Source organism: Pleurodeles waltl, chromosome 10 (assembly GCF_031143425.1).
Source record: "Pleurodeles waltl isolate 20211129_DDA chromosome 10, aPleWal1.hap1.20221129, whole genome shotgun sequence".
NCBI lineage: Eukaryota > Metazoa > Chordata > Amphibia > Caudata > Salamandridae > Pleurodeles > Pleurodeles waltl.
In genome coordinates, this window is record NC_090449.1 from 154815335 (window position 1) to 154825840 (window position 10506).

Below are 10506 nucleotides of genomic sequence, written 5' to 3' on the forward strand. Positions count from 1 at the left end.
GCCCCATGCTTGAAGTGAGCACCACATAGTTCTCATCCTTGTTTCTATGTCCCCTGTCTTCCACATTTTCTGTGTCTGGCTTCTTAAGTATAGGTCATAAGCCAGGATATTGGGTTGTACATACTACATTCTCCTGCTCCTCCTTACTATTCCTGTCAGATGTTTTCTTATTTGCACCCACAAAAGTGTGCAGCCAAAAAATTAACATTCACTTAGTACCTACATTATGTCCACGTTACTTTTAAAGTAACAGTTTTGCATAAAACTTCTATTTGTCAACTTCTGTCAGGAAACAGAAAAACAGACAGAACAATTTAGACAGAGTGGCTTAATCATTTCCACCTTCTGGACGGCCTAAGCCTCAGAGACAATTGGAGTCATTCATACATCATCCTTCCGTGGAGCAATGTCCCAGAGTATCAGTTCCACTCCTGCCTGGTGTCCCTCCTGGTCATTGTTTGTCCCTCACCTGATCCCAGGCAGTCTGTATGCCCGGATCCAATAAGTTCATCGTCTGGGAAAGAAAGTTTATCCTGGGAAGGTCCTCCTGGTTCACAGTGCCGATGGTAGTCTTCAGGGGCAGCTCCTCCATATGGGCAGAGGAGCCTCGCCCCCCGCCAGCAGCAGAAGCTGCAAACCTCTCAGAACAAAAGGATAATAAACAATGTTTATTATCCTTTCGTTCTGAAAGGGAAAGGGCCACGGGGTGACGTGCTCTGAGGGAGAGTGCAGCACTTTCCCTCAGAGCGCATGTGTGTTTGGCCGGCCATCTAGGGCCGGTCAAACACACAGGCACTGTAGGCTATCTCTAGTCCAGCAACACAAGCCTGTACAGGCTCCCAGTCTGCCTGGGAGCCTGCGCCTGCACCCTGCGACGGAGGAGTCGTGCGTGGCGAGTTAAGGTAAGTTTTTATTTTTCCAATTAATTTAATGTATTTCTGCCAACCCCCATGCCATGCCTGAACTCCCCAGGGAGTAGGAAACAGTGGTGAGGGGGGGGTCTTACTACATCAGTAAACCACGCCTGCCGTCTGGGCAATTCTCCTCCGTTTTGCCCCCCTCTGTTGCAGATTCTGTGCAAAAGAGCGCTTGTGTGTGTGTGACACTAGTGACCGGCACTTCACACCTGATATATACAAGTTGTAACAATGGTCAGGGCCACACAACCTAGGGCTGCTAGGGCAGGATGTTTACCTTACAAACGTGGAGAAAACCACAATGAAAACTTAAGGTCATCAGTGTGCCATTCAAAAGGACTCACAGTTTCATACCATTGTTTTCAACAAAGTTCCACCCCTTTTTCTTGCATTTCTGTTTTTCCATTGTCGTATGTTTCATTTACTTGAAAGCTCTTTATTATTAATGTCATAACTATAATTTCACAATGGCTTTATTAATCTTCTTGCTTTCTCAAATTTGCTTGAAAATGCACCATTTGCCCACTCTTTTTTCAAAATGTTCCTGGGGGGAGGACCCCCCGAGCCCCTTTTGTGACAGGTTTGCTCGCTACGCTCACTCACCACAGGGCACTCATCCCAAACTTTTACGCCCCACCACTTTCAAATGCCACCAGCCGCCACTGGCAGTCTCCATCATGAGTCATGTTGGAACAAATTCAGGTCTTGTAGAAACTGCTGTTCTCATGAGAGCACCGGTCATCTTGGGTACAGCTTTTATTTAAGTGGCTTCTAGTTTCTTTAGCCTGCTTGCCTTCATACATCATTCAGGGTCAGGCCATATGCACGGGCACACCTCCATGGCTCTATGAAGACCCAGTTCTGCTTGTTCCAGTCTCTGGAAGCCAGTCTGCCCATTGACAGGCCTCTCTTGGATTGGACCCAAAAAGAAAAGAAGAATGACATTAAGTAAAGCAGAAATAACGCCCTAAGAGCGGTCAGCAACCACCTGTACCATCTCTGCTTCTCAGCACCAGTTGTCTGTGAAATCTGCTTCTGCTGTGAATCCATTCTAACACAAACAAATATATTGTTGGTGACCTTGTACAATCATGGAAAGAAACTACAAAGTTATGCACTTAACACTTATCCACGATACTGTAGAGGGTAAGTAATGTAAACTGATTAAACGTCTGCACCAGCGTAATCCTCGAACTCAAAAGTGGACCGCTGCTCATTCAAAGGATGTAAAATGGAGATACTGAATGAAGAAAATGTGGTGCAAGAGGTATTGAGTGTGAGACAGACCTCGGCCCAGGTTTTCTTTTTGTTTCAAATGCCCCATGTTCTTTTGCTGTATTTAATGTTTGATGCTTCTACCTTTGTTAAGTGGTTGACTCCAGCAGGTGCTAATGTTGAATGTTGGGAACTATGTGTGTGTGATTACTGTGATATAGTTGTCTATATCTCTGTGAAGCAGTCCATTGGTATTGGACAGCATTAAGGGCTTGTGCCAAAACAAGTGTGACGGAGTCCAAAGAGAAGATGAGAGAGATGGTGACATCCATTGTCTCTTCTACTTCTTTTTTACCACCTTCTGCGTTTTTGAGCCAACTAGTCCCATGTGATGAAGCTGGAATAGGCGCGGGCGGGCAAAATGTATCCACACTGTTCGCTCAGGCAAACAGCTTGGACAAAAGGTTACTGGTCTGGCCTGCAGGCCAGATATGCAGTTTCAAAGGATTCTGACTCAATAGGCCTTCCAATCAGTTTAGCAGATACCCAGGCTGTGTTTGCCTAACAATGAGAGTCTAGGAAGAACCATTACAGATTCAGAGTAACTATTCACTGCTTCGGTGTGAGAAAAGAGTGAAGCAGGACTGGGGTTTTTCCTCTGATCCTCTGGAGGTATAAGTAGGATGCCCTTGGTCAGAGTTTGGATGGAGAAAAAGGCAAAAAGCTAAGGAAAGCTTTGAGGTACCATTCTGGGGAATGGCAACACAAAGCACAGAAGGACTGTATTTACAATAAGGAACCTTGTGAGAACTGGGTTACAATGTAGTAAAATCAGATAGCGCAAGAGACCACATCCAATCACAGTTGTGAGACTTTTTCCAAAATTTTGAAGAGATTTGGAATTGCCAAGGAAAAAGGTACAGAACCTTTTCTAAATGCCTGCCAATGTTTTTGATGAAGAAGTGTTGATAGATGCAGTTTCCTGATTTGTCCCACTCAGAGTTTTTCAGTGTGAAGTTCAAGGCAATCATAATTCCGTGTAATAGAGATATCTGGTTTGTGGAGCCTTATTGGTCCTCAGCTTCCAGCTTTGCTCTGCCGATGACTTTAGATCTTTGAAATAAAGTTTCAAGTGCCAAGATTAACATAGGACGAACTGTAAACCCTTCCATGGGTCCTTCATACCACTACCCTCTATCCAAGGCTGCCTGATTCCCAGTAAACCACATTGACTTTTATTGTATTTTGAGTTCCAATTACTTTCTATAAAATATCCAACCCACACCCTCTCAGGAGAATAAATAAATGGCATGTTCTAAGTTGTCCCCGTAAGACTCTTTATTTCATTTCAAATGAAACAGAAGCAAGCAATTAGAAAACTACCTGTGAATAACTTGAGTTCTAACCTCTTAACCCCCACCCCCCACTCCCCAACCCAAGAACAAGTTGATTAAGGCCTGTGTAGGCTTTATAATCTAAATGAGCATCCACAAATATCGCTGCTTTCTTTTTTTTAGTAAAGTGTAAGTTTGTAGAGCTTAATGAAAAATATCCTTGCAATCTTGAAATAAAGTTTCAGTTCTATTAATGACACACCGATTTTTTTAAATTAAAACATTTTTTATTGGTTTCCAACCTTAGCATGGGTCAACAGACATTGTATAGATTAAGTACTTAACAAAGATGTGAACAAGCGGTCCAATTCTCAGACCTTCAGGTGTGTCTGAGCATTCTATAATATTGAACTTTGGTGAAGAACGAGGCCCTTCCTCTCCCTCTCCCCACCCCAGCCCGCTTCTGTCATCAGTCATATGAGTAAAGCCATATAGGTCGCAAGTATCAGTGAGCCTCTCGGGAGTACATCTCCTAGAAGGTAGGGCCGACATATGTAGTCTTCCTAAGAACAATGCCACCCTTTATGAATCATATGTGGGGAAGGTGAGAATGAGAACCTCTTGGGTCGAAATTTGTCTAAACCTCGGGCTTTTTACTCTCTCTCTGCTCACAGTATTGTTTTAGGGACGCTGCTAGCCTCATTGCTGTTATTCCTGTGTCTCATTCTGTGCCCTAAATGCTTCCACTTGTGTGTCCCACTCTAGGGATTTTGGTTTTCGTCTCATCCCTCTGTATTCTTCTCTCCTGAGTGCCAAACTTTCAGCCTGGCTCCAGCGTAATACTTCTTCCCTCCATGAGGGAATGGATGGGGCATGGGGAGACTTCCTGAGCCTTGTTAGCTGCCGTTTCGCCAAGAGCATAGTCATGTCCATGAAGCTTGAAGTTATCTTAGAGCCTCTTGTTTTAGGGTGTAGCCCCAGGAGGAAATAAGCAGGCATCCGTTCCACTGTCTCCTCCGTGACCTCTATCAAAGTGCATCCGTTCCACTGTCTCCTCCGTGACCTCTATCAAAGTGGCTCCTATTGTGGCCCCGTACTGTGAGAGGGACGGACACATCCAAATTATATGAAGAAGGTCAGCGTCAACGGTATGACACCGAGGACACTGCGCTGTTGTCGTGTGATTTATAATATTGAGCCTGTGCGGAGTGAGGTACGCTCGATGAAAAAGGTAAAATTTTATCAGTTTGAATCTAGTGTTGCCGGATACTTTTTACCATATTGTAATAGGAAGGCCCAACCTTTGGCAGTAATGTCTATACCTATATCAGTTGCCCACTTCGTTTTTAGCGTATCCAAAGACATGTGGAGGTGTGCTCGGTATAGCAATCTATTAAGATGCCTGCTGTGTCCTATTGTATGAAGAGCCTGAAGGGCTTCGTATGTTACTAGTTCAGTGCCCTGTGATTCCCAATGATTGCGTACGTAGGTCAATACTTTAGCATGGGTTAAAAAGAAAGTTTCAGACAAGCCACGTACTTGCAAAAGGCCGAGTGCGTCATTAACATGCCATCTTCAAACAAGTCCCCTAGTGTAAATGGTCTCTGCTGTTCCCAAACTCTGGGCATTATCGCCATGATAATTCCTGAGGGGGCAGGGAGCCTGCACAGTGGTATGTTGTGTGCATAGGGGGTTGATGAGGCTGTGTAACGTGTAGCTAGTTTCCAGTAAGCCAACACCGTATGCTAGAGCAAGGTAGTCCCGGGGGTAATTTTGCAAACCAAGGACAACGCAAACGATGAATGAAGCCTTTCTTCCACATCACAACTGTACAATTGATCTCTTCCAGATCATGACCAGCTAGCCAGTACGACAGCCATTGGAGTTGGCCCGCTATACAGTAGGCTTTGAAGTCTGGGGCTCCCAGGCCACCCATGTATGGGGGTAACTGTGATTTCCACAGGCCGACGTGACAGCAACCCTTCCCCCATATTAAATCAATCAGTAAGGAGTTCATTGTTCAAAATATACCAGGTGAAACCATGAGCGGCAGGTTCACAAAATGGTATAAGACACGGGGCAGCAGTACCATTTTTGCCAGGGCTACCCTTCCTGCCACCAAAAGGGGTAGAGTGATCCAGAAATCGACTTGGGACCGGAGCGATGTAATCGTCCAGCTTAAATTACCTTCTAGTGAATCCGCTTGGTCACGGTATATGCAAATAACAAGATAATTGAAGGATACAGGTGCTATTGCAATGCTCATGGGTCCCAATCGAACCGAAGGTTCCGGATAGGTGCCCCGGAAGGACTATGCATTGGTTTTATTGGGATTAATTTGAAGCCCTGATAGAAGTGCAAATCGAGAAAAAATCTGCGCTGCTCTCTCCGTGCCCTGCCGCAAATCCCTATAATACAGTATCTAATCATCTGCGTTTAAGGAGCAAGCGTGGGTAGTGGGATTGAGCACAACTCCCCAATCACTCATGCTGTGGTGTGGGTTTTGTGCCAAGGGTTCTAACGCCAATACCAATAAAAGGGGGGACAGAGGACAACCCTGTCTAGTTCCACAGTATATGGGGTAAGAGTCGGAGCTATGCGCACCCGTCTTGACCCTAGCAGTCAGAGCCCTGTGTAAAAGCTTCACCCACCGTATAACATCTGGGGGTATGCCATAGGCCTCCAGTGAGGCCAACATCTAGTTCCAGCTGAGAGTGTCGAATGCTTGTCCCATATCTAAGGAAATGCAGCCAGCATGCGGATATTGTTGTTTCGTCTCATCTATCAACTGAAATAGGCGGAGGATATTCATCAATGTACTGCGGCGTGGAACGAATCCACATTGGTCCGTGTAGTAGCCCCGGAAGAAGTGGGAGGAGTCTGCACGCTAACACTTTACTAAGGAGCTTATATTCTGTATTTAATATAGACAGGGATCTATAAGAGGACATCTGTGTAGGAGATCTATCCAGTTTAAGCAGCAAAGTCACCACTGCTTCTCGAGTTGCGGCCGCAAGCATTCCTTCTTTGAGAGACCTATTATATAACTTCTCTAGGTGGGGGCGCAGGCGATTGGCGCATGTGGCATAAAATTCCACCGGCAATCCATCAGACCCAGGGGTCTTATTACTGCCCATCACCTTCAGTGCCTCGCTGATCTCAGTGATCACGATTGGAGCTCGCAGCGCCTCTCTCTACTACTATCACCTGCGGAAGCGGATGTTGGTGCAGAAACGTGTATGGTGTTGTGGTCTACAGGCGGAGGCGCGGCACACAGGTCAATATAGTATTGACAGAAGGCGTCGTTGATGCTAGTCTGATTATTTACTATTCCCAACTGTGGAGTTTGTATCATTAATATAGGTGTGGGAAAGTGCTGTGAACAGATTTGTTTGGCAGTAAGGGTGCCAAGTTTGTCCGCTTCTGCATGTGCCCTTTGGGTATTAAATCTGTAATCCACAACACGCAAGCGCTCTAGGAGTTCTGCGTGGCGTATCTGTGCTGTTTGTAACTGCGCTGCCTTGGTGTCATCTAGGGTTGCCTCTTGTTCCAAGGCGCCCAGATTATTTTCTAGGTGTGTGAGGTCCTTTGGAATTTCCACCTTTGCTCCCACCTGCCTAGAAATGGAGGACCCCCATATTGCGACCTTAAGGGCCTCCCACTCGATCAGTGGGGAGGGGGCAGTGTCTGTGTTTTCTGAAAAGAATGTGTCTATAGTAGTAGCTAGTGTGTCCCTATAGACCGTGTCTTCTCAGAATGTGGGCTGTAGGAGCCATGTTGGTATCGGGGTGGGTACCCGTTCCAGGCGAGTTGGATCTCGAGCGGGTTATGATCAGATAATGTCTTGCCTAAATATGTAGCATGGGTTATGTGGGACTGCAGGCTGGAAGTGCACAGGAATCGGTATAAGTAAGAATGGAGCATGTGCGGGTAGGAGTAAAAGGAATATTCCTTCACGTCCCCATTATGGCTCTGCCATACATCCACTAGGTCCCAACTCTCAACCTGTTGTCACAATGCTCTGGCCTGGTGAACCAGTGCAGCACTTGGAGGGGTGGGTGTGAACGGTCAAGGAGAACGTTCAAGTACTCCATTCGAGTCCCCACCCAGCACCCATGGAAGGTAAGCCCAGTCCGATAACATGGTGGATAAGCATGCGTAAAAAGCATCTTGTTCTTGGTTCGGAGCATAAAAACATCCTAGTACTATCTGTTTTCCATACTGGAGTCCCCTGAGTACTACATATCAATCCTGTGTGTCAATCTTTGTATCTTGGACTGAAAACGGAATCCCTGCCGTTATCCATAAGGCTGCTCCCTGTGCATATGCTGAGAAAGAGGTATGGAACAATTGTCCCTTCCATCTTCGTTGCAGTTTTAGGTCTTCTGGTGTAGTAAGGTGGGTTTTTTGTATGAAGGCCAGGTGAGCGTGGCATCTGTGCAATTGCGCCAGCACCCTGTGTCGTTTATGGAGTGACCCCAGTCCCATAATATTCCAAGTAATTATATTGTATGATTTAGTGATTGTGGCAAATGCGATTAATGTAGTGAATGTCGAGAAATTTCATCCCCATGATGTTACTGCGTTAGTGGTGACAGAAGCGTAATAATAACAATCAACACCCCTACCCAATACATGGTCCAGCGTGGAAAAATGTGCTCGACCAGTGCAACAAATACAACAAAACTGTATAAACATGAAGATAGCAAGGCTTTCGCTAGTAAGGTGTAGTGGTTCATATTCCAATCTATATATCTGCAAGGCAATCATATCACATAATAAAGGTCAGGACCCAGGTCTCACATGTAATAAGTTACCCAAATAGTATTTCCCAACTTCAAGCTAATAATACAAGGATATCACACGTAGATGGTGAAGTGCAAATGTAATGCTGGTTAACAACCATTATGTCTTCAAATAGGAATCGGTGTAGCGGTCTGGGTTACAGTGCCGTGGGATGGAGGTTCTCTCCAGCGTCATTGCCAGGTTCTCTGAAGTGGAGCCGAGGAAACGATAAGGGCAGCCCTTTGGTCTTTCAAAGTTCATTAGCAGTCTGGGGCGCAATAGTTGGTAGTAATGCTACGCTGCTCTCAGTTTCAGAGTCTGAGTCCCCAGCCAGGGATGACTCTGTGCTGGACCTATGGCGGGGATCCCGTAGAGTAGTAGCAAGTTGAATGGCTTCCCGTTGACATACCTGTTGTGGGGATGGACCTCCTCCTCTGCCGTTTGCGGCGTCCTGTTTACGGCGGGCGTGCCGAGCCCGACGGTTTGATTTCTATGATGCAAACTCATGTTGTTGGTCACTCTGTGTTCCCTGGAAATTTTGAGCTAGCCATTCTCTGGCTGCTGTTGGGAAATCAAAGAAATTAGAACGTCATTCATGTATTACTTTCAATTTTGCTGGAAAAATCAGTGCATATACAAGGCAGTGTGCTCTGAGGTGTCTTTTTACTTCCTGGAAGGAAGCCCAGGGGCGTTGTACTGACATCGCGTAGTCTGAATAGTCTGAATAGTCTGAATAGAGAGATACTCTGGAGCCAGGACCATGAGCGGCGCGCATTTCCACGCCCCGAGCAGCTGGTCTCTGTCCCTGTGGTTCAGTATTTTTCCCACTATTGGCCACAGTGGGGCCCCTTGAACAGTTCTCTTGGCCGGCACAAGGTGCGCCTGCTTCACAGTGAGCGAACTGAGTGGGGCGATCTACCTCGGTGCCTTCTGAAAGGCCAACAATACGGATGTTATTTCTGCATGCTCTGCCTTCGGTATCTTCGGCACGGTCCTGGAGTTGTTCCACTTGTTTGCGCAGTTGTGTCAACATTGAGTTGTACTCTGACTGTGCTGACAGCAAGGTAGCTAGCACTTGCTCCGTCGATTTGACTCTGTCCGCCAATTTATGCTGGTCATCTTTCAGCAGATTTAGGTCCGTGGTAATAGCGCCAAGTCTCTGTTCCATTATTACTCTGGAGTCCTGAATTTCCTGTAAAATAAGATCTAGCTTGTCCCCTGATTGATCTGCTCTCGTGGGAGGAACACAGTCAGATGGTGTGGAGGCAATCACCTCAAGCATCCCTCCAAAGCAAGAACTTTAGGTTAGCAGGGGTCTGCCTGCGTACTACATTTCTTATCACTCCTGGACAGCAGCAGCCATATTGCAGAGATCCCATCCATGCAACCACCTCACCTGATCTGCATCTGGTCCTGCAGGTGTTTGTGCTCTGCCGTTGTACAAGAACCCCACCCGCCGACTCTGGGGCCTCCAGGCTCAGCCGCTTCATATATGTCAGAGGTTGAGCCAGGAGTAGCCATCTTGGCGCACAGTTAGCCACGCCCCCACTAGTACTACCAATAATACAACCACTACTGCTACCATCAGCACCACCACCAATGCAATACAAGCCTCAAACTCAGCTCCACCAATACCACACCATCAGTACCAATAGCAATCACGGTCAAAACCAGTGACTTTAAAGGATATTGCATTGAACAATCATTTCTGCATGCATGTTTGTTTATCACATTAAACCCGAACTCTGACTTTTCCAGTCATTGTTTTTAACATATGCTTCTGGTGCGGCCAGTAGGCAGAAATGTGCCAAAATAATTCAGACATTTCAGAAATGTAAAATACATAATTTGTACAATGATTTTTAGTTTGACAATCATACTGGACAAATAAAATTACTTTATAATCATGTTATTGAATTATCTAAAGGTACCTCTGTGAAGTAAGGGTTCCAGGAGATATTGCTTTCTCCTAGGAAGATGTCTTGAATCCCACCGGCTGAAAAAGAATATCCAACTTTGTTGTAACTGAATGTTTCACCTTGTGAAGCAACAAAGTTCAAAATTTCGAATTGGCTTGGAAGACTGCCAGTTTCATCAAAGTAAATGTCATCTCCGCCAGTAGAGTTGAAGCAAACGGTTTTCATATATTTGTTCAGCTAAAGAAATATGTCCAGACACAACAAAAATAGTGGTATTTTTAGTATAGATGATCTTAGCCAAGAAAATAGTACTGTTGCCTATGAAAATAATCACAT

At 45.7% G+C, this 10506-nt stretch overlaps 1 protein-coding gene across 1 annotated transcript in view; it reads right to left on the reverse strand.

Annotated features, from left to right (window-relative positions):
• LOC138262389 (uncharacterized) overlaps positions 1–9533 on the reverse strand; it is a 34807-nt gene extending 25274 nt beyond the window's left edge. The window contains exons 1-2 of the mRNA XM_069212290.1: positions 8953–9533; positions 6674–7083 (exon numbers count right to left, since the gene is read on the reverse strand). Coding sequence (XP_069068391.1) covers positions 6674–7083; positions 8953–9533 — 991 coding nt within the window. The remainder of the gene's footprint in view (positions 1–6673; positions 7084–8952) is intronic.
• Positions 9534–10506: the final 973 nt, after the last annotated feature.